The sequence below is a fragment of the Diutina rugosa genome (assembly GCF_008704595.1).
Source record: "Diutina rugosa strain CBS 613 chromosome Unknown scaffold3_size541584, whole genome shotgun sequence".
In the NCBI taxonomy this organism is placed as follows: Eukaryota; Fungi; Ascomycota; class Pichiomycetes; order Serinales; family Debaryomycetaceae; genus Diutina; species Diutina rugosa.
The window spans coordinates 424787-443367 of NW_022995077.1; the positions used below are offsets into that span (position 1 = coordinate 424787).

Sequence of the window (18581 nt, forward strand, 5' to 3'; positions counted from 1 at the left end):
AAGGCGCCCCTCTCGAGGGTTTTTGTGGAGACTACCGTGAATAAGTTTAGCGATGAGTTGGAGAATATAAAAACTACTTCGAGGGTCAACTTGGTCAGAATTTTTTCGTGGCAGCAATGTATTATTGTCCCGGGGCTTCGTTGTCGTTGCATTGTGGGAGGGGTGACAAAAATAGGCCCAGCTGCCGAGGGGGCCGCGTCCGCGACACACGGCGTCCAGCCAGTGCTAAAGCCGTGAGTTGATACCGAGGGAAATAATGGCTAAAACGATGGGTAAAGTGAGTCTGGGAGAAGTGCTAATTTATTGAGCATGCTGTGTTGGTGATCGTACGTAAAATCCCATTATTGTAGCGGTTTTACGGCGAGGGAGTAAGGCACGTCGGCAGCCTTTCGAGGCTTATTACCCATGCACAAAGATACCAGCCTGCGAAATGTCACTGGTGGATATAGGACGATAACCCCGGGCGTGCAGCGGCCCACTCGTGGGGCTATTGTCTTCCTGTATCCGAGACGACGACACGCTTTTAGTGTCGGCACCCGACCAGCCAGCACTCAATAGCCACAAACATAAAAGGAGTTATTGTGTCGTGCCGAGGCACCCACTGAGAGATTACTAGTCTCTAAGCCATAAATGTCTTATGAATGAGATTACAATCAGAAACTAACTCTCTCCATTTACGGCTAATACTAATTTTCATTTAAATTGCACTACTTATCAGGAACGACGACGGTTTATAACAACCATTTGACTCCGATATGACTCTGTTGTATTCTTCATGAAAACATATTGAATTATCTCTTTACCCCATTCGACACCATTCAAAATCTCATAAATAATACTTCATTCTTAAAATTATTTTGGGGTGTATTATTCTCTAACAGTGTATACTAGAGGCGTCGCATTTCGCTTCGCACCGCACACCCATCGCCATGCCGTCACTGGCCGTCCTCGTCAGCGGGCCGCCGTTGAACGAGATCGATTGGGAACATGAGGAGGGTGGCAATGCTCTGTCTTTAGCACAACACCAGCCTCCCCAGCGGCAATCATTGTGGGATCGCGTGGTGAGTGTGGTAGCTGGCTACCTCCACCCCGCGCAACAGCCGTCCCCGCTGCCGCTGCCGACGCCACCGCTGCCTCTGCCATTATCACAAGGATTGGTCCATGTTCCGTCTCAGTTTATACGCAGTCTGACACCATTAGATGCTGATGAGATCTCTCAGCCGGCCTCAATTTCGCCGCCACAGGTCCTGACCCCCGAACCTCAACAACCGCCTAACCAGCTCATCCCCCGCAATCAAGCACCAGTATATGGGACTAGCCTTTTCTTTGGTGGCGTCCCTAAAGATTATGATGACGACGATGATGATTTGATGGAGATCGATGCCTACGAAGACATTGAAGTCAATGACTCCGTTGCCAATGACACCTACATCAAATCTGTGGAGCAGTACTACAAGAACTTTGCCCCTCCCGTCAATATCCTTGATTACTCGCTAGAAGATGTTCCTGCCTACTCGTTTAACGACCACTTCGCTGACGACGACTTCCTTCGCGAGGTTGATCGGCGCCGAGTGGCCGCCTCGAAACCCACCGGAGTTAAGCCGTTGACGGACTCACAGTTACAACAGGTGACGCAGGCGTGGCAACTGAGGCTGGCGGAGCCGGTGGCGTCTGCATTCAACATCGACATCACCCCTAATGACCTTCGCACGCTAGCCGATAGGCAATGGCTCAACGATAACGTCATCGACTACTATAATAACTTGGTGATGGAGGCTAACCCTAAGGTGTGGGTGTGGACGACTCATTTCTACACCACCTTAGCCGCTAAGGGCTATCTGGGGGTGGCGCGCTGGGCCCGCCGGAAAAAGCTTGATTTGTTCACTAAGGATCGAGTGATCGTGCCCATCAACATCAACAACACGCACTGGGCGGTGACAGTGATTGATAACGACAAGCGGACCATCACCTACTACGATTCCCTTGACAAGTCTGGTAGTCGCCTGATTTGCGTACAGCTTCAAGAGTATATGAACGGTGAAGCTAATCGTCTAGGGAAGCCAGCAGTCACTTACGATATCATTCCTCACGGAGGGTCGCCTCAGCAGCTAAACGGCTATGACTGCGGTGTCTTCACCTGCACCAACTCCCGCATGCTCGCCCTGGGTTCAAAGTTGACCTACAGCCAAAAGGACATGAAGACGATCCGTCGTCGCATGGCCTTTGAAATCCTCAACACCAAATTGCTTCCATAGCATACATATGTAATATCATAGCCCAACGTTATATTTTTCAAGCATAAGTCGGCTTAGCGGCGAGTTTCCGGCGCATCGGTTCTCCGACAGTGCTCCCATCGTCATCGCCATATGCCGATAACTCATGTGTTTCCAGCGAAACAACAGCACCAGTCCAAATGTGTGTACTCGGGTATACTCACAGGCATATTCTTTTTCCATTATCTTTGCTAAACTTTGCTGAGGAGGGGGATGTCGTTAGTTCATATATATAATTGACGGAGTTATCGCCTGCGTCAAGCAGGTCATATATTTAGCGTCGAGGATCCCGATCTCGGGCTAAGCCTAGATTCATAATTACGCGGGGTTATTAAGACTAATGTGACTGTATGAGGATTGAATCAAATGGAAGACCTAAATTGGAAAGTATTCATGGCTTGATTCCCATAGATCGGGGGGCTGGGTGCGAAAGTGGTTATCAGCCCCTTACACGGACCCATTGTCGTTGGTTGTTAAGAGGATCTGTCTTCTTTACTACTTGACCAGTAACTGCTCCATCAGGTGGAAGTGACTGGTGTTCAACAGCTTATTATGTCTCACCTGGTTTGAAGTGTCAATATATGTATGGAGTCACTCGTTCGCCTTATATACAAAAAACTACCATTGACCAAACCTGGCTGAACATTTTGTGACACTTGAGCCCCGAGTACAAATAAACACGACGTCAACTTTACCCAATCATGCTTCCTGAGCTTCAGTCGACCTCGCAACCGCAAATACAATTTTAACGACGCATGATTAGTCTTGTCACGCGTGCACGTAGTCAATTGGTAGCAAATTCACCATGTATGCAATCAATGTATTCAACTCTTTTATCTCTCATCACTTTTCCGCATAGATCATACTATCCTTAATAAGACCGACGACGGTCGCGGCTGGCCCTCCAACGCCGGTAAAGCCACGCGCGCCGATCGATCGCGGTATGGGCATGGAGTTCCAGCGAGTGTTCGCCACGTTACCGGTACTCGTGGCACTTCCCTGTGCCATATTCCTGTACCAGATTTCGGTGGTCCATGCCACGCCTCTCCAGCGGGCGGCAGTGGCGGCGGTGTACGGGGTGGTGGCACTGGCGGTGCTCCGAGGACTCGCCCACTACAAGTTGATTACTTACTCGCGAGATATCACCGCCGTGGCGTTCGTGTATCTTGCGACAAACTTTGTGTCTCCGGCTCGGCTAGCGCCGTTGATCATGGGGTTGGTGTTGAGTCAGTGGAACCTATACTTTGTGTTTGCCTGCTTAGTCGACTTCGCGGCTACTCGGTCGCTAGACGTGCTAATTGGGTACTTTTTGGTGGCACTTGGCTACGTGATTCTTCGACATGCGTCTCGTCGGCTCCCTGTCTACGTCTATGCTGTGGCAGCCGTAGTGGGGGCAGGATGGCTCGTGTATGCTGGGGCGCTCCCAGTGACCATGATATTGGCTAATGCCATCGTGGTGGGGGTGCTTGTGATCACCGCGGCCGAACTGCTGGTGGCCAGTCCCATGGTGGTGCTGGCAGTGGCGTTCTTCTCGGTGGTGTTTGGGGTAATATTGAATGAGGTGACAGTATCGGTGGTCGAGATCATCCAGATGTTTTTACCACTTCTGATTGCCGTCGACACTCGGTTTGCCTCTGATGACGAGAAAGAAACCATGGAGGTGGACGCTATCTCCATCTCGCCACTGATATTGCTGCATTTGATGAGCCATCAGGACACCAAAGCTATATTCAATTTCTTGCTTTTGAATTCGACGTTTATGGTGGTTCAGTTGCTTTACTCGTTCCGCTCAAAATCACTCGGGCTTTTAAGTGACTCGCTCCATATGGCCCTTGACTGTACGTCGCTTGCCCTCGGGTTGGTGGCGGGGGTGTTAGCGAAACAACCTAACGATGCCAACTCCAAGTACCCATTTGGCCTTAAGAACTTTGAGGTGGTAGCAGGGTTTACCAACGGTGCATTGCTTGTGGGTATCAGTGGTTCCATTATCTTTGAGGCATTAGGACGCATTGTCCACCCCGTATCACTTGAAAAGACCACCGAGCTCATCATAGTATCCTTCCTTGGGTTACTTGTCAATTTGGTGGGTATATTTGCCTTCAATCATGGCCATGACCACGGCCACGGTCACGGTCACTCTCATGGCCACTCTCACGGCCACTCCCACGGACATTCACATGGCCACTCACACAAACATTCTCATGATGACGCTCATGAACACGAATACCCGTTCAAGGCTGATGACCACAGTGGAACTGAGGCTAACCTGACAGGCATGAACGAAAACATGCACGGCATTTTTCTTCATATTTTGGCCGATACTCTTGGACTGGTAGGGGTAGTGAGCTCAACTATCCTTACAAAGATATTCAACCACCAGGTATTTGACCCCTTGGCGTCCATCGTCATTGCCGTACTTATTTTCCTCAGCGCAATCCCTTTGATCAAGCTGACAGCATCACAACTTTTACTTCAGTTGCTGAATAACCATGAACAATCAATTCGTCAAGTACTTCAAGAAGTCTTGGCAATCAAGGGGGTCAAGCTGTTTACCACTCCACGGTTTTGGCCAAATCTGACACTGTCAATCCAAGGTTACATCCATATTCAAATCTATCGTGGCGAAAGCATGAATAACATCAAAAGTCAAGTGCAACGATTGTTTGAAAAGCAAAAGTTGGATGTGATGATTCAAATGGAGAATGACTATGATCCCTGTTGGTGTCGTAAGTAAATTATCATGAATGTATTATATACGTTAACGATACCCACCATTCATGAATGCAAAACAGCTAATATTTGAACGACAACACAGAGACAATTCAACTGGACGTAACATAGATTCAAATAGTGCTCATCACCTAGTACCGAAGCCAATGATGAAGTGAATTAATTAACGATCCTTAAACCCAAAGGTATAACTACCTGGGCAGGATATCAAGACGGATAAGTTAACAACTAAGCAACCAAGACCGGTTTACGCGAGTACACCGTTCCTCTTGATATCCTGCTCGAAATTTTTTCGAACCAATTTTAAGACACTCACACTTATACTCAAATAATACTACAAAAGCCAATTACGGTTCTGTAGTCTAGTTGGTTATGACGCATGCTTCACACGCATGAGGTCCCCGGATCGAGCCCGGGCAGAATCATTTTTGTTTAAGCCTGGAGCTTGACATTCTTTTTGCAAATCTGGGTTGTTATATCATTGGTGACGTTAGTGTGCCATCAATCTTGATATTACGACGACAACGGTTACGATAACTCTATAACGCGCACGAAATATTTGAATGAGCATTTCATTTACTATGCTGAATCAAACGTGAGACCAAACAATTCTGATGTTTTTGGAGTAACAAGTTTGATGCAAGCACCCGTGGCGGGTTTGGGTTCGATTGAAATGGGAGTAGCGGTGGTATTCAAGACTGCGTGATTCCAAGTGCCAATTGCAGAGGACCTCAAGGCTTATAGTGAAAGGCGAGACTTCGTACTGCTGCGCGTGCAGAAAAGTACAAATGACTCAAGGAAAGCCGAAATGGTGCTTCTAGAATGTGTGCCCTTTGCATGGGGTCAGCTCAATTACCATTATTACTGCAAGTGCAGATTCTGGGAAAGATTAATGATAAGCGAGCAATAGAGCTTACAGTTTTTGACAACGCCAGCATATCCTGCTTCTACACAACACGCAGATGATGACATACTTTCGTCACAGCCAATGAATGCATTAAAGTCAAATCAATACTCGCTTACTGCAACTGGCGAGCATTTTGAAGGTACTACTCTGATTTGCAAACATATGAATTTCATCATACAACGGAAGAAGCCGAAACAAAATCGAATCATTTGCTACTTTTTTTGGTCACGTTTTCAATATTGTCTGAGTGCCAAGGTTTAGAGGTTTCCATCTCCGCAAAATCTGCGTTCGGCACAATGCACGCAAATGTAATTTGAATGCAGGCGGCACAAACTGCGCACGGCAGAATCACCGCACAGACGGCGCAAACAACGCAAAAAGTATATAAGCATCATGTCCCACCCCAGATTACGTTTCTTCACAAATATCATCGACAACAATGAGAACTGAATTGGTTAACTACGCGTGCGACTCCTCTTGCACTAACAACTGTGGTGACAAGTGTCAATGCACTTCTGACTGCGCTAAAGGTTGCAAGTGCACCACTGGGTGTGCTAAGGCCTGCTCTTGTCTGCCTTGCGCTGGTGCCAGTTGCCAGTGCGGGTGCAAGTCCTGCTGTCAATAAATTTGAAGCCGGCTGGTGATTGTGAAATTGAATACTGAAATACTCTGACCATGAGCTATGAAAGTCGAGTTTGAAAAAATCCGCATCTGCTCAAGGGTGATTGAGCCAAGAGTGTTAAGTGTTGAGTTTTGAAGCTGAGCAGTGTATATATCAATAAAGAAATCACCAATCAAATGACCTTAATTTCATGTTCAGTTTTGTGTGAAACCCTGTAGCCTATGCACAAGATACACTCCATTTGGACCAAATATGGTAACAAACGACGAGCTAGCCCGTGATTTGGGAACGCTTTGGATGAGGTGACACAGATTTAATCGCCACCCTTCAGCTGAACCGCTTGAGTGAAAAGGTTTTGTTGGATTAATTAAAGAGCCAGCAACCTACTTTCACAGAATTTCCAACCTTAATTCCACCCATGGCAGTGTTAAAAGCGCTACACCAGAATCTTCGCGTTGCAAACTTCTAGTTGGTCAATTGTATTGGATATCAAAATTGCGCACACGGGAAAAGCATGCTATGCCCTCAAAATTCATAATTTCAACAATTTGCCATCAAAAAAATTTATTCTCGGATGTTAGTATTGATACACTGATGAAATCCACCAGCTGTGAGCATTTAGTGACATACCCAGAGTCCACGCTAGGCGAGCTCAAGTACCAAAAAGCGGAAATCTGAAAATTTCGAAAATGTCAGTTTGTCCGAGTGGTTAAGGAGTTTGACTCGAATTCCCTTCGAGGCATCAAATGCTCTCTGAGCGCACAGGTTCGAGTCCTGTAGCTGACGAATCTTTTTTAGATACTGTCTAAGTAGTCTCATCTTTTTATTGAATCATCCAACATTTGTTTCCTGGTCAGATTTTTCATGGGTTTAGCGGTGCTGTGGTATTTCTATAGAGGTCAAGTATATGGTGCGAACCAGCGCTAGTCTCGATACAAGATGATTTCACTTTGTTTGAAGTAACGACGAGCATCTTCGTCGATCAACACTAATGACAAAAATGTACGAGAACTGAAGCGCTTATTGACGTCGCTGTAGGTCGGACTCAAGTCAAACCCGGATAAGTACAAACGAATAGGGATGGTTTCACCCTTGACTGGCGCCCCGTCCATAATCTCATACCGCACGAGGGTTTCGATATCGGTGATTTGATTAGGAGCGGTGCCCACTTCTTCTCGACGGACTAAACGGAGCTCCATGTGGCGGATTTTAAGGCGAACAAGTTGGAAGTAAATGCGACCGTGGATGACATCCTTAAGGTTAAACCGCAGTTTAGAGTACTCAAACTCAATATGCAAACACTCTTCAATCCCCACATCCATCTTCACCGACGTCAACGCCCGGTCATCGGTCGGCGGCGGCGGTTGAAGGTACTGGAATACCCATAATTCCTTTTCTCGGGTCAATTCCTGGCTCAGCTTTCTCAGCACCACAACCTTGACGTAATACCTAAGCTTAGCATTCTTTCCCCGATAGCTTTCATACTGTTTCTCAACGTTTTTGAACTCAAATGGGTACAGCACTTCGTGGTCGATAATACCGGGCACGGCGAGCTCTTTACCCATGGTTAAAAAGTCCAGGGTACTGACGCCGTCGGTGTTGATCTCGATGGAGCCCATGAGTTGCACTTTGACCCCCGTGTGCTCCACTCGGCGCCCCTCTCGAGTTCTGATGGTGACGGTGCCTTTAACCAGCTCGCCGTCCTTGTACACGGGGAGTTTGTCGACACGGCCGCTTACTGAGCTTTTGATCTCGGTATACTGACGGTGGCCATCGTCGTCAAGGCGGATTTCGATGTCCAATGGCGACTTGAAGAAGAGGGACATGGGACGTGGACACGGTTGCCGGTGGGACCGATTACGTGAGGCGCGCCACCGTGCTGACTCAGCTTACGTTCGAGAGAAAAAAGACTGAGGGACAATGAATCAGAATAGAGATGAATTATGATTGAGCCAATAGAAGGAGATTCTGACAACAATGATAATTGATTTAGCATCCGCTGATTATGATAAACTATAAATTGCTCCTTGTCAGTAATTCACATGGTAATGATGGCCCCCGCTTAGTCGAAAAATCCCCACACCCGTATCCGTCAGGGAGGTGCCGAAAGGGGAATTAAACGTGTGCGGGTTACATCCTCCTAAGATATCAGCCCCTAGCTAGTGGCTTTCGGGCCAAGGGAGATTACTATTATCGTCACATGAGCACCAGCGGCAAAGTCACATGCCAACCGCCCATCCAGCGTATCCAGCGTGGGCTAAATGCACACGCCGATGGTTGATGCCGATGACACATGTAGCCGGGAATACGGTATTCCCCATCAAGATAGGGGCAAACGAGGCATTTCCTTGGTGGCTACCGCCTGCAACCTAGCTCGTTTTCAACCTTTTTTTTCTTAGTAGGAAGAGGGGTAAAAGCGGATGACCGTTCCCGTGTCAATCAAAATTAAATTTATTTGCTTCGTCCAAACATGGGAATTTCCGTTGGAAAACCGTTGGGCAGGTGGTGATTTCTCGTGGTGCGCACGCTCCAGCCTCACCCCACCAGGGGTAGTCACCATTGGGGGTTCGGCACGAATCACAAGCGTTTGCCGGCGGTCCCATGGCGCTTCCCCTAAACACCCATTTACAAACAACATCGCTAAATGAATCTGACGTAGGATATTGCTAGTTAAGGCCGAAATTGGTGATTGGCGATCGTCGCACTATACTCAACCAATTGAGTAGTGACAAATACCGACAAATACCACATGGCGCCAACAGAAACGACAATCATTAAGGGCGCCCAGCACAAAATCTGACCCAGTGCCGTAGCGCTCCGAAAGCCAGCCGCCGCCGGGCCGCATCGATGCCGGGCATGAATGTCTGCAGGGTGGAGACATTACGCAGGTTGGGGATGGGGTCTAGACCCAGCGACATCAGCAGAGCTCACTCAGCTACCACTTCAGAATTGAGTCTACTATCGCCTATTAAGCCCACCAATTCTAATTTTTAGGTCAATTCTTGGTGGGCTCAATTTGGTCATAAAGTTCCCCTAGCTTGCCAGGGACCATCTGGTCCCGCTGCTTTTTTTTTTTCTTAAGCCAGGTCCCCACACGCCCGGGCCCGCAACCAGGAAATTTAATGTGTCCCCATGCGAACTTTTCCCTGAACCTCGCCGTTAGCCTCTAGCTTCCACCTTCACCCGCCCCGTGTCCCCTCTGGTCGCCTCCCTCTTCTGAGCATTCTTACGGCGCCAGCGGCGATTGACTCCCCATGTCCTACCCCGACGAGATCCCTCCGGATTTCGTGACCCCTCACGACGGCACCCACCCGGGCGACGAGCCGCTCAGGCCGTTGGACACCGTCATCGCCCTCTACGACTTCGCCGCCACCCAGCCGCTGCACTTGCCCCTCCGCCTCGGCGACACCGTGTACATATTGGCCAAGGCCGCCAACGGGTGGTGGGACGGCGTCGTCATCGGCGCCAGCGGCGATCTCCAGCGCGGGTGGATCCCCCACAACTACGTCCGCTCGGTCAATTACGTCCAGCCGGTGCTCAACAAGCTCAAAAGCAACAAGGAGCTCGACTCCATCACCGCGGCAAACACCGCCGCCAACGTGCTTATTCCCTCGTTCACCAGCTTGCTCCAAAAGAACCTCGCCGACTACTCGGAACGCCTGACCTCCCAGGACACCACGCGAAAAAACTCGGTGGTGCTGTTTGCCAGCGAAGACACTCAGAGCTCCCACGAAACTTCTCAGAAACAATCACAGGCGCCACCGCCTCTGGGGGCAACTACCCATAACCCCCTGGTGGCCACCACCATCACTCTAGGGCTGGACGAACAACCTCTGCAGGTGGAACTGCCGCTGGTCGGCGACCCTGCACCTGAGGAACGCAGCCCGCTGCCGGTATACGTCCTGGAGACTGAAGCCGAGCGGCTAGCTGATGACTATGTGGCCGAATGGGGCCGCGGCGTAACTTGGATTCCGCGGTGCACTATTGGCGGCGATTTCTCGTTCTTCCTGCCTCAGCTTGAGGTCTACTGCGAAGTGGTACCTATGACCAATTTCACCGCCTCCAATTTAACCATTCCCGCCCCCATTGAGGCACCGCTGTTCGAACTGTTAAAGAACCTGAGCAAAATGGTTGATGCCGATGCCGAAATGCCTCGCCAACCACTGAAACTTTCTACCGCTCCGACTTTTGACCTGGGCGGACTGGTGTTTAAACGTGATAGTAACGCGTCGCTGCTGATCTCCCAAGGACTGCAACTGCTATACCACCACTTTACTCAATCATTCTTTTACTTGGACGACTTGTTCTACCCGCAACTGGGCGATCTTCAGCAGTGGGACCAGGTGCCGCCGGCGATGGACCAGATCTTAGAGTACACGCTGATCGCCGTCCGCGACCAGAACAAGCCGTTGTTCACCACCCATATGGACCGGGTACAACGCATCATTGCCCTTTGCATTCTTGCTCTGAGACTCACTCAGGACGACTTCAACGGCACTCGCTTCGAGAAGCTGGTACGGCGCCGGTTAAAACGCCTCACCGCCCTGTTTTCCCAATTATACATTAATGGTCTCTTATACTTGCTGTTAACTCATTATCTGGGGTCGCTTAACGAAGCCGGACCGGTGCTCCAAAACGATATCCGCCACTTAAACAAGCAGAGCCCGCTGAACCAAGTGCTGGTGCTGCTGTCAGGGATTGATAGCGTTGGCCCGCCGCTGCTGGAAAACCTGATGGCGCTGAAGTCTGACGCCGCTTATTTGGCTCAATTTGAGAAGGAAGTGGTCGAGCTCAAACACATTATTAGAGGTATTGTTCGCATCTTCAACAAGGTCACCGAAGGTAAACGTGTTTACCGCCGCCATTACGATCTGAGCGATACCGAGGCCGAGTCAGATGACGATATGACTGGTGCTGACCGTCTGGGCCGGCTTCCCCAAGTGTACCCTCGGTTCTTCACCGACGAGTTCAACGGCGGCAACTGGTGTAACCCGTTTTTCATGTCGCAAAACCCAGTGCTCAACGTACTGGGTGATGACCTCAAAAACCGCTACCATTCCAAAATCGTCATTGACCAACAAATGTACGACCAGGTGGTGGGCATCCTGGACAAAATGCGTGAACTTCTGCAACTGACACTTGCGTTCCTCACTCCGGAAAGGCAACAAGAGTTCTACAACGACACCCTCAAGCAGGAGAGAAACACTCAGATATTGCGGCTTGTGTACAAATACTTGTTCCACGCGTCGCTGCTTATTGACGTCATCGAGCTGTTGGACTTTACCGTGTTCTGTCTTGTGAAGAAAGCGACTCCTGGCGAGTCGGACGACAGCCACATACCGGGCTATGATGGCGACAATGACGATGACGGCGACGACGAAATCCGCAAACGGCCTCCCTCCAGCCGCCGCCAACTGCGTAAAGAACCCGAGATCGATGCCCTGGAGTTCCAGTCGAACCTTGCCTTTGATTATCCCATTGTACTCGAGTTCTTCCAGCTCAAACAGAAGTTCCATGACTTAATCATGTCGGTGATTATGGGCACTCAGGCATTGACGTTGGAAGACCCCGATGTGTTCAAGGGGCTTAGGGAGGAAGACCAGCTCATCTATGATAAGGATCAGATGAAAGACCCTCAGGAGAAGTCGGCAGCAGTACTTGCTCACATTTTACTTGAACACGCTAATCACCATCGCGATGGTGCCATTTCCACTAACCCCGATGTGGTGCTTTCTGAACATCTTAGTGACCTGATGAAGTTCCTTAATCTGATTCAGAAAATCCTTCAACAACTTATCGAAGAGCGGGAAACCATTCTCAACTATGCCACTCGTGTGCTCCACGATGACTTGAACGTCCAACTTCTCGTCATTGAGCGTAACAACACGTTGATGTCGGAGAAGTCGGGGCCGCTGCATCTGAACCTGTCGGTGGCAGCAGTGACCCTGGGCGTCGGCGGTGATATCACTCTGAACATTGCTGCGGCAGCGATGAAGAAAAGCGCCCGCGGATCGTCAAACTCTCTGGCCGATGCTCCCTGGTTTTTGGAGGGCGATGAAGAGTTTGATCTCATCTTGGACATTAAGGGTAACGTCAAGGGTGGTACCAAGGAGGCTTTAGTGGCTCACTTAACCCACCACGACCTCTTTGACCTGGCTTTCAACGCGGCCTTTTTGCTTACGTTCCCGACGATGTTATCGTTGGGTGAGCTTTTGGCTTTGCTCATCAATCGGTTCCATATGGATGCTCCTGATGGACTCTCCTTTGAAGAGTACAACTTGTGGTCGACGAAAAAGCGCAACCCGATGCGGTTGAGAGTGATGAATATCATGAAGTTGATCGTGGAAAAGCACTGGACTGATCTGTACTACAATGAGCTGGTGCTTCGCCGCTGGCTTGTGTTTGCTCAGCTGAAACCGGTACAACAGTTCCTGATTGGCAAGCAATTAGCCGTGGACTTAACTAAACTTTTAGCCGGGGAAAGAGTTTGCTTCGACCGAGTGCCGATGATACTCCCAGGCAAAGCGCCTAACCCTATCACTAAAGGTCTGATCCACGTCAAGAGAGCCAAATTAACCGATATCGACTATATGGAACTTGCTCGTCAATTGACTATCAGAGAGTTTGCCATGTACCTGAGAATCCTGAAGTTTGCCTGTTTAGCCAAAGTGTGGGGTAAGAAGCTGGGGCTCAGTGAGCTGTACGACGAAATCACCGCTTTCATCAAGGCGCTGAACCAACTTACCAACTTTGTCGCCTACCTGATTTTGCGCAAGCTGGACCCTCGCAAACGGGTACACATAATTCGGTACTGGGTACAGGTGGCGGAGAAGTGTCGTCAGTACAACAACTTCTCGCTGATGACGGCAATTATTCTGGCGTTGTATTCACTGCCGATCCACCGGCTCAAGAAGACATGGAAGTTTTTGAGTGGAGAGACGCTGAACCATTTGCATAACATGAACAAGTTGATGAATCTGCTGCGTAACTTCAACGAGTACCGTGACGTGTTGAAGTTCATTGGGCTGGAGCCCTGCGTGCCGTTCTTCGGGGTGTATCTTCTGGACCTTACATTCGTTTATCACGGCAACCCCGACAATTTGATGAACCGCCTGCGCTTGATCAACTTCGCTAAACGCGCCAAGACGTGTGAGATACTCGGAGGCATTGATCGGTTCAAGACCACCGGCTACAACTTCCAGACGGTGAAGGAGATCCAGATGTTTTTGGACGTGTGGTATGAGAAGTGCCCCACCATCGCCGAACAGTATCAAATCTCTCTTCAACTTGAACCGCGGGAAGGTAGTCTTGCGGATGAAAACAAGTCGAGGAAGTCCAAAGGTCACGGTATTGCACCTAACTTTGAACGGATGATTTTGAGGTCGTGATCTCACCAATATAGCTAGGAGAAATAGATTTAATCATTAAAGCGATATGGTATTACTACATGTAGATCAAAGAGGATCCTGCCTCTTGAGAATGAAAGTGCTGACAGACTGGTGGTTATTCCAAGTTCTCGAAAAACTGGGCCATGGCATTGATCTTGCTTCCCTTAATGGGTCGAGGAGAATCACTCGATTTCAGTGGCGCCACGCTCAGCCTAGTAGCCGCTGGTGAGGGTAAAGTGGGCGTCTTCGGGACCGTAAACTTGGATGTGTGGGACTCTACCACATTGTTTGTAGAGGCGGAAGTGGACTGCTTAGTACCATCAACACAGAGGGCTCGGGGAGGCGGACGTTTCGGTTCCTTGAACTTTTCAAATTGTTGTAGCTGATTCTTAACTGACGCCCCAGTGACAATCTTTGGTTTGGGTTTTGTTTGTGCCAGTTGAGGGGTATCTTTGGGGGTAATGAAGTTGTCTTTGAGTACCAGAGTAGTACCTTTGGGTTTCGATAAGGTTTCCTTTGGCTTCAGTTTGGTATCCTTAGGTGTGACATCTTTGGGTTTCAGCGTGGTTTTCGACGCGGTTTGATTGGTTTTTTGCGTAGTGTCTTTCGGTATCAGTGTGGTAGTATTAAGTTTGTGTTGAGTTGGCTCCACCAGTGTAGTCTTCGATAACATTGCGGTTTTCGTTTGGGACTTCAAAGGAGTATTCAGTGAAGGTTTCAGTGGCTGTTTCTTGATTTCCTTTGACTTTGTCTTCTGCTCATCATTGGGTATGATATTTTCGAATCTTGGCAACACCTTTGCTTCAGTTGTTTTCAGTTTTCTTGACTTTGGCCTAGGGGCAAACCATAACGGTACCGACTCAGTATGGTAGGCTGGCAGCAGACGAATGTCGTTACACACCTCAAGTAATTGCGCTATCCAGTTATCAGTCTCTTCGCGAGCCACCTCTCCCAAAACTTCCAACATATTAGCCAAATTAGCGTTTTTCTCATCCAACTGGCGGTAGAGTCTTCGTCTAAACTCATGGTGATTCAGTTGTGGTTCATTTTTAGCGCTAGTATGACCGTCGTTGCTGGAGATGCTGCTGGTACTGCTGGTAGTAGTGACATCGCACTCGTCGAAGACGTCGTCGTCGGTCAGCAGCAAGTCGAAATCGAGCAGGTCGAGCTGCTGGAACAATTGCTGGCGGCGTTCGGGGCCCCTCATGGTAGGATAAGGATTTATCGGCGCTGGCGGAGAATTATGCTATATATCGTCTAAGGCCATACCGGCGCCAGATACGACAAAATTCATGCGGGGCGCACGTCTCGGCGCTGCTGCGCGCCTCAGCCACCGGCGCGTTATCGTCGGGCAGCGCACCCGTTATTTAGACGCCGCCCTAATCCGGTCTTGTGGCGGCGCTAAACCGCTCCCCGTAACCTAAATCGCCGACAATCGGGCTCAATCGAGCAGACGCTCATGTCGCCCCCTGCCAGGCACCATCACCGTCTACCGTTTCATAAGCTACTGGTTCGAAGGCGCCCCTCAATTTAATATCGGCGCAGGGGAGGGGTGAACTAGTTTGCGGGTTTGGGCGACAAGGGGGGAAGGCACTATGGAGGGATGGTGCGTCTGAGCCCGGAGCGCACCCCATCGAGACAAATTGCGTCTGCGCTAAGGGAAAAAAGAAAGCGCTCAAAGAACATGTCAAAAAGCGTGTTTGTACAGAAAGCGTGTACGTCAACTGGCCACTATGGCGTCACTGACGTTGTAAGCAACATGACACATTGAAACTCCTATCACCAATCACGACGATTAATAATCACTTAACTCTTATTGACTATTCCCGTTATTCTTGATGACACACGGGGGGCCCACGGTGCGGATGTCGGTCACCGCTGAATATAGGTGACAAAATGCGAGAAGTGACCACGAGCTGAATTCCTTTTCCCACACACCCAACCAACCACCCAATTGAATATGAAGATCTGTGTGTTTTGTGGGTCGCTGGCAGGCACCAATGCCAGCTACATCGACACCGCCACCGAGCTTGGCGAGCAGATGGCCAGGCGGGGCGTCGGCCTTGTTTACGGCGGCGGTAACACTGGCCTCATGGGCGCCGTCGCCAAAGGGTGTGCGCTGAACGGAGGCGACGTCCACGGTATCATCCCTAAGGCGTTAGTGACTCGCGAACGCCGCGGGCTGAGCACGGAGCACGACGGCACCACCGTCGTCCCCGACGAGAACGAGTACGGGAGGACGACGTTGGTCGACGACATGCACACACGCAAGCGGAAGATGGGTGAGGAAAGCGACGCCTTCGTGGCGTTGCCCGGCGGCTTCGGCACCTTGGAAGAGCTCATGGAGGTGACGACGTGGTCGCAGCTTCTGATCCACTCGAAGCCGATCGTGGTGCTCAACATCAACGGGTTCTGGGACCCGTTCCTCAAATTTATCGAGACTACCGTCGACGCCGGGTTTGTCAGTGAAGCTAACTCCAAAATCATCATCAAGGCCAATTCTGTCGACGAGATGTTTGAACAATTAGAACAGTTTAAAGTTCCTTCGGGGCGGTTCAATCTCAACTGGTCATCTACTTAAGATCACAAAGAAGTGTTTGTTCATTTTCTCTCTCAAAGGGACTATATATACGACTAGAACACATACGGAATGAACATGTACGGACAGGCCTCCAAGTAGCGGTCCCAGTCCTTGCCGTACTTCTTTTCACACTTGCGCTGGTCACGGAAACCACGGTGCACCAACACGATGAAGAAGAACACGGGGAAGAACCAGGGGAAGGGCAGGGCAAAACCACAGATCAACCCCCACGTCAACGCCTGAGTGTAGTCGGCGGTGTAGTGCATCTTCCGCGCGTACACGTACCAGCCGTCAGTCAACAACTTCGAGCCGTCGGCAGTGGTGATGTACTTGGGGTTTTCGATGTCAGAGTAAGGCAAGTAGGGGAAGGTCTTGCGCAAGTTGGTGTTGCCGGCCATGGCGCGACGGAACGAGTTCTTCTGACGGTTGCCGGTGTCGAAGAAGTAGTAAGCAATGGTGAGAGTGAAGTAGAGCACCATGTTGTAGGTGGTCGACCACAGGTACTCCTTGGGGTCGTGGTACGCCAAGTACAACGTGCAGTGGCAGTAGGTGAAGGGGACGCCGGCGATGTTCCAGAAGATCAACATGAACCCAAACTTCTCGTAGGCCATGTCCCAGGTGGGGACGATGAGCTCTTCACCCTTGGCACAGGCATTGGCGTACAACCAGTGGGCGTACAACAAGAACAACGCTTGCGGCGACACCTTACCGTACTCCTCGTACTGACGGAAGCAGAGCGACAACGACAAGAAGAAGAGGATGAACCAGGGGATACGCACCTCGAAAAACATCTTCAAGTCCAAGTACTTGCCGATTCTCGGGTTCAAGGGAGCGCCGAGGAAGATGTCGTAGAGATGGTTGCCCGTCATCCGCTGGTAGTCGCCCTTGCGGTAGTGCCAGATGTAGATCACCAACGAGATGATCCAGCCAAAGACGATGGCGGTGGTCATGATCTGGCCGAAGTAGTCGATGAGGTAAGTGAGCTTAAACACCCCGGTGTAGTTGAAGATGAGCGCCAACACCACCGACGTGTAGAACGACCAGATGGCATTGCAGTAGTAAGGCAATTGCTTGCCGCCTTGGTGAGCGAGGGGCTGACCTTTAGTCCACACCCCGGGTAAAGTGAGGTAGAAGAACCCCTGGACAATGATGAAGCCAGCAAAGCCAGCGACGACCTTCCACGTGGGCAACCCGTAGTCAACGAACAACGTCCACAACTGGTGACCAAAATCCAGCCACGATTGGCCGGGAGCCGGCCACGCGGCCTGGCCGTCGAAGAATTGCGCCAGGAGCCACATGTACCACATGAGCAAGGGGAAGCCCACCATCATGCCGAGGGCACCGGCAGGCCCGCCGAACTCCCATTCGATGTCTTCCTTGGCCAAAAACCCAGGCTTGGGACCTTTAGACTTCTCGGTCATAGTGTTGATAAATTTTAGTGTCTGGCGATCGGTCACAATAATAAGTGCGCGGTTGACTTATACGGGGTGCACGGGAACGACTAGGGAACGACGGTAGGAGCGATGGGGCTGTGGGGAGACGCGTGTCGACGCTTACATAAGTTCAAGGTGGAAGTGCAGAGGAGGGGAGCAATCAAAAGGTTTTTAGGTATGGTGAAATCATGGACATGGTGGTGGGATCTTGGTGAATGCTTGCACAGTGGAGACAAACAAGAATTAGATAAAAAGATGGCGATAACGACGAACGATCTCATTTGGAGGCTTGTCCTAGAGGCAGACACTCACGTTTAAAAATAGGTGAAAAAAAAAATACTCGGTGCGCGCCCTACATAAAAAGCAAAACAAAGCAGCAATCATCGTATGCGATCTAAAAGTTTTCAGTGGATAACTTTCAATTGGGGACCACACGTGGCAATTGAGTACCACCACATGGTTCACTTTGAACTCGCAATTTTGTTGGTGGAAATTAAATTGGTACAGCACCATTCTAGCACTTTCAAGTAAGTCGAGTATCACCTGAAAAAGCGTGTTTCGAAAAATTTTCAAGTGTCAGTTTGTCCGAGTGGTTAAGGAGTTTGACTCGAATCCCCTTCGAGGCATCAAATGCTCTCTGAGCGCAC

The 18581-nt window shown here is 49.9% G+C and overlaps 7 protein-coding genes across 7 annotated transcripts; 4 read left to right on the forward strand and 3 right to left on the reverse strand. All coding sequences in view use genetic code 12, as the record gives it.

The window, feature by feature from the left end:
• Positions 1–929: 929 nt before the first annotated feature.
• On the forward strand, positions 930–2255 carry ULP2 (SUMO protease; the record flags this gene model as incomplete). The annotated part of the gene is made up of 1 exon (XM_034159140.1): positions 930–2255. One exon carries the CDS (start codon positions 930–932, stop codon positions 2253–2255), a length of 1326 nt encoding a protein of 441 aa, XP_034014514.1.
• Positions 2256–3216: 961 nt separating this feature from the next.
• DIURU_000848 (metal cation transporter) lies at positions 3217–5007 on the forward strand (the record flags this gene model as incomplete). The annotated part of the gene is made up of 1 exon (XM_034159141.1): positions 3217–5007. One exon carries the CDS (start codon positions 3217–3219, stop codon positions 5005–5007), a length of 1791 nt encoding a protein of 596 aa, XP_034014515.1.
• A 2448-nt stretch (positions 5008–7455) lies between these two features.
• Positions 7456–8358, reverse strand: PEP8 (retromer subunit; the record flags this gene model as incomplete). Its single annotated transcript, XM_034159142.1, has 1 exon — positions 7456–8358. One exon carries the CDS (start codon positions 8356–8358, stop codon positions 7456–7458), a length of 903 nt encoding a protein of 300 aa, XP_034014516.1.
• A 1428-nt stretch (positions 8359–9786) lies between these two features.
• Positions 9787–13920, forward strand: CSC25 (Ras family guanine nucleotide exchange factor; the record flags this gene model as incomplete). The annotated part of the gene is made up of 1 exon (XM_034159144.1): positions 9787–13920. The coding sequence occupies one exon, from the start codon at positions 9787–9789 to the stop codon at positions 13918–13920; it is 4134 nt and encodes a 1377-aa protein (XP_034014517.1).
• Positions 13921–14035: 115 nt separating this feature from the next.
• DIURU_000851 (uncharacterized protein) lies at positions 14036–15127 on the reverse strand (the record flags this gene model as incomplete). Its single annotated transcript, XM_034159145.1, has 1 exon — positions 14036–15127. The coding sequence occupies one exon, from the start codon at positions 15125–15127 to the stop codon at positions 14036–14038; it is 1092 nt and encodes a 363-aa protein (XP_034014518.1).
• Positions 15128–15880: 753 nt separating this feature from the next.
• Positions 15881–16501, forward strand: DIURU_000852 (uncharacterized protein; the record flags this gene model as incomplete). The annotated part of the gene is made up of 1 exon (XM_034159146.1): positions 15881–16501. The coding sequence occupies one exon, from the start codon at positions 15881–15883 to the stop codon at positions 16499–16501; it is 621 nt and encodes a 206-aa protein (XP_034014519.1).
• A 53-nt stretch (positions 16502–16554) lies between these two features.
• On the reverse strand, positions 16555–17922 carry ERG4 (delta(24(24(1)))-sterol reductase; the record flags this gene model as incomplete). The annotated part of the gene is made up of 1 exon (XM_034159147.1): positions 16555–17922. One exon carries the CDS (start codon positions 17920–17922, stop codon positions 16555–16557), a length of 1368 nt encoding a protein of 455 aa, XP_034014520.1.
• Positions 17923–18581: the final 659 nt, after the last annotated feature.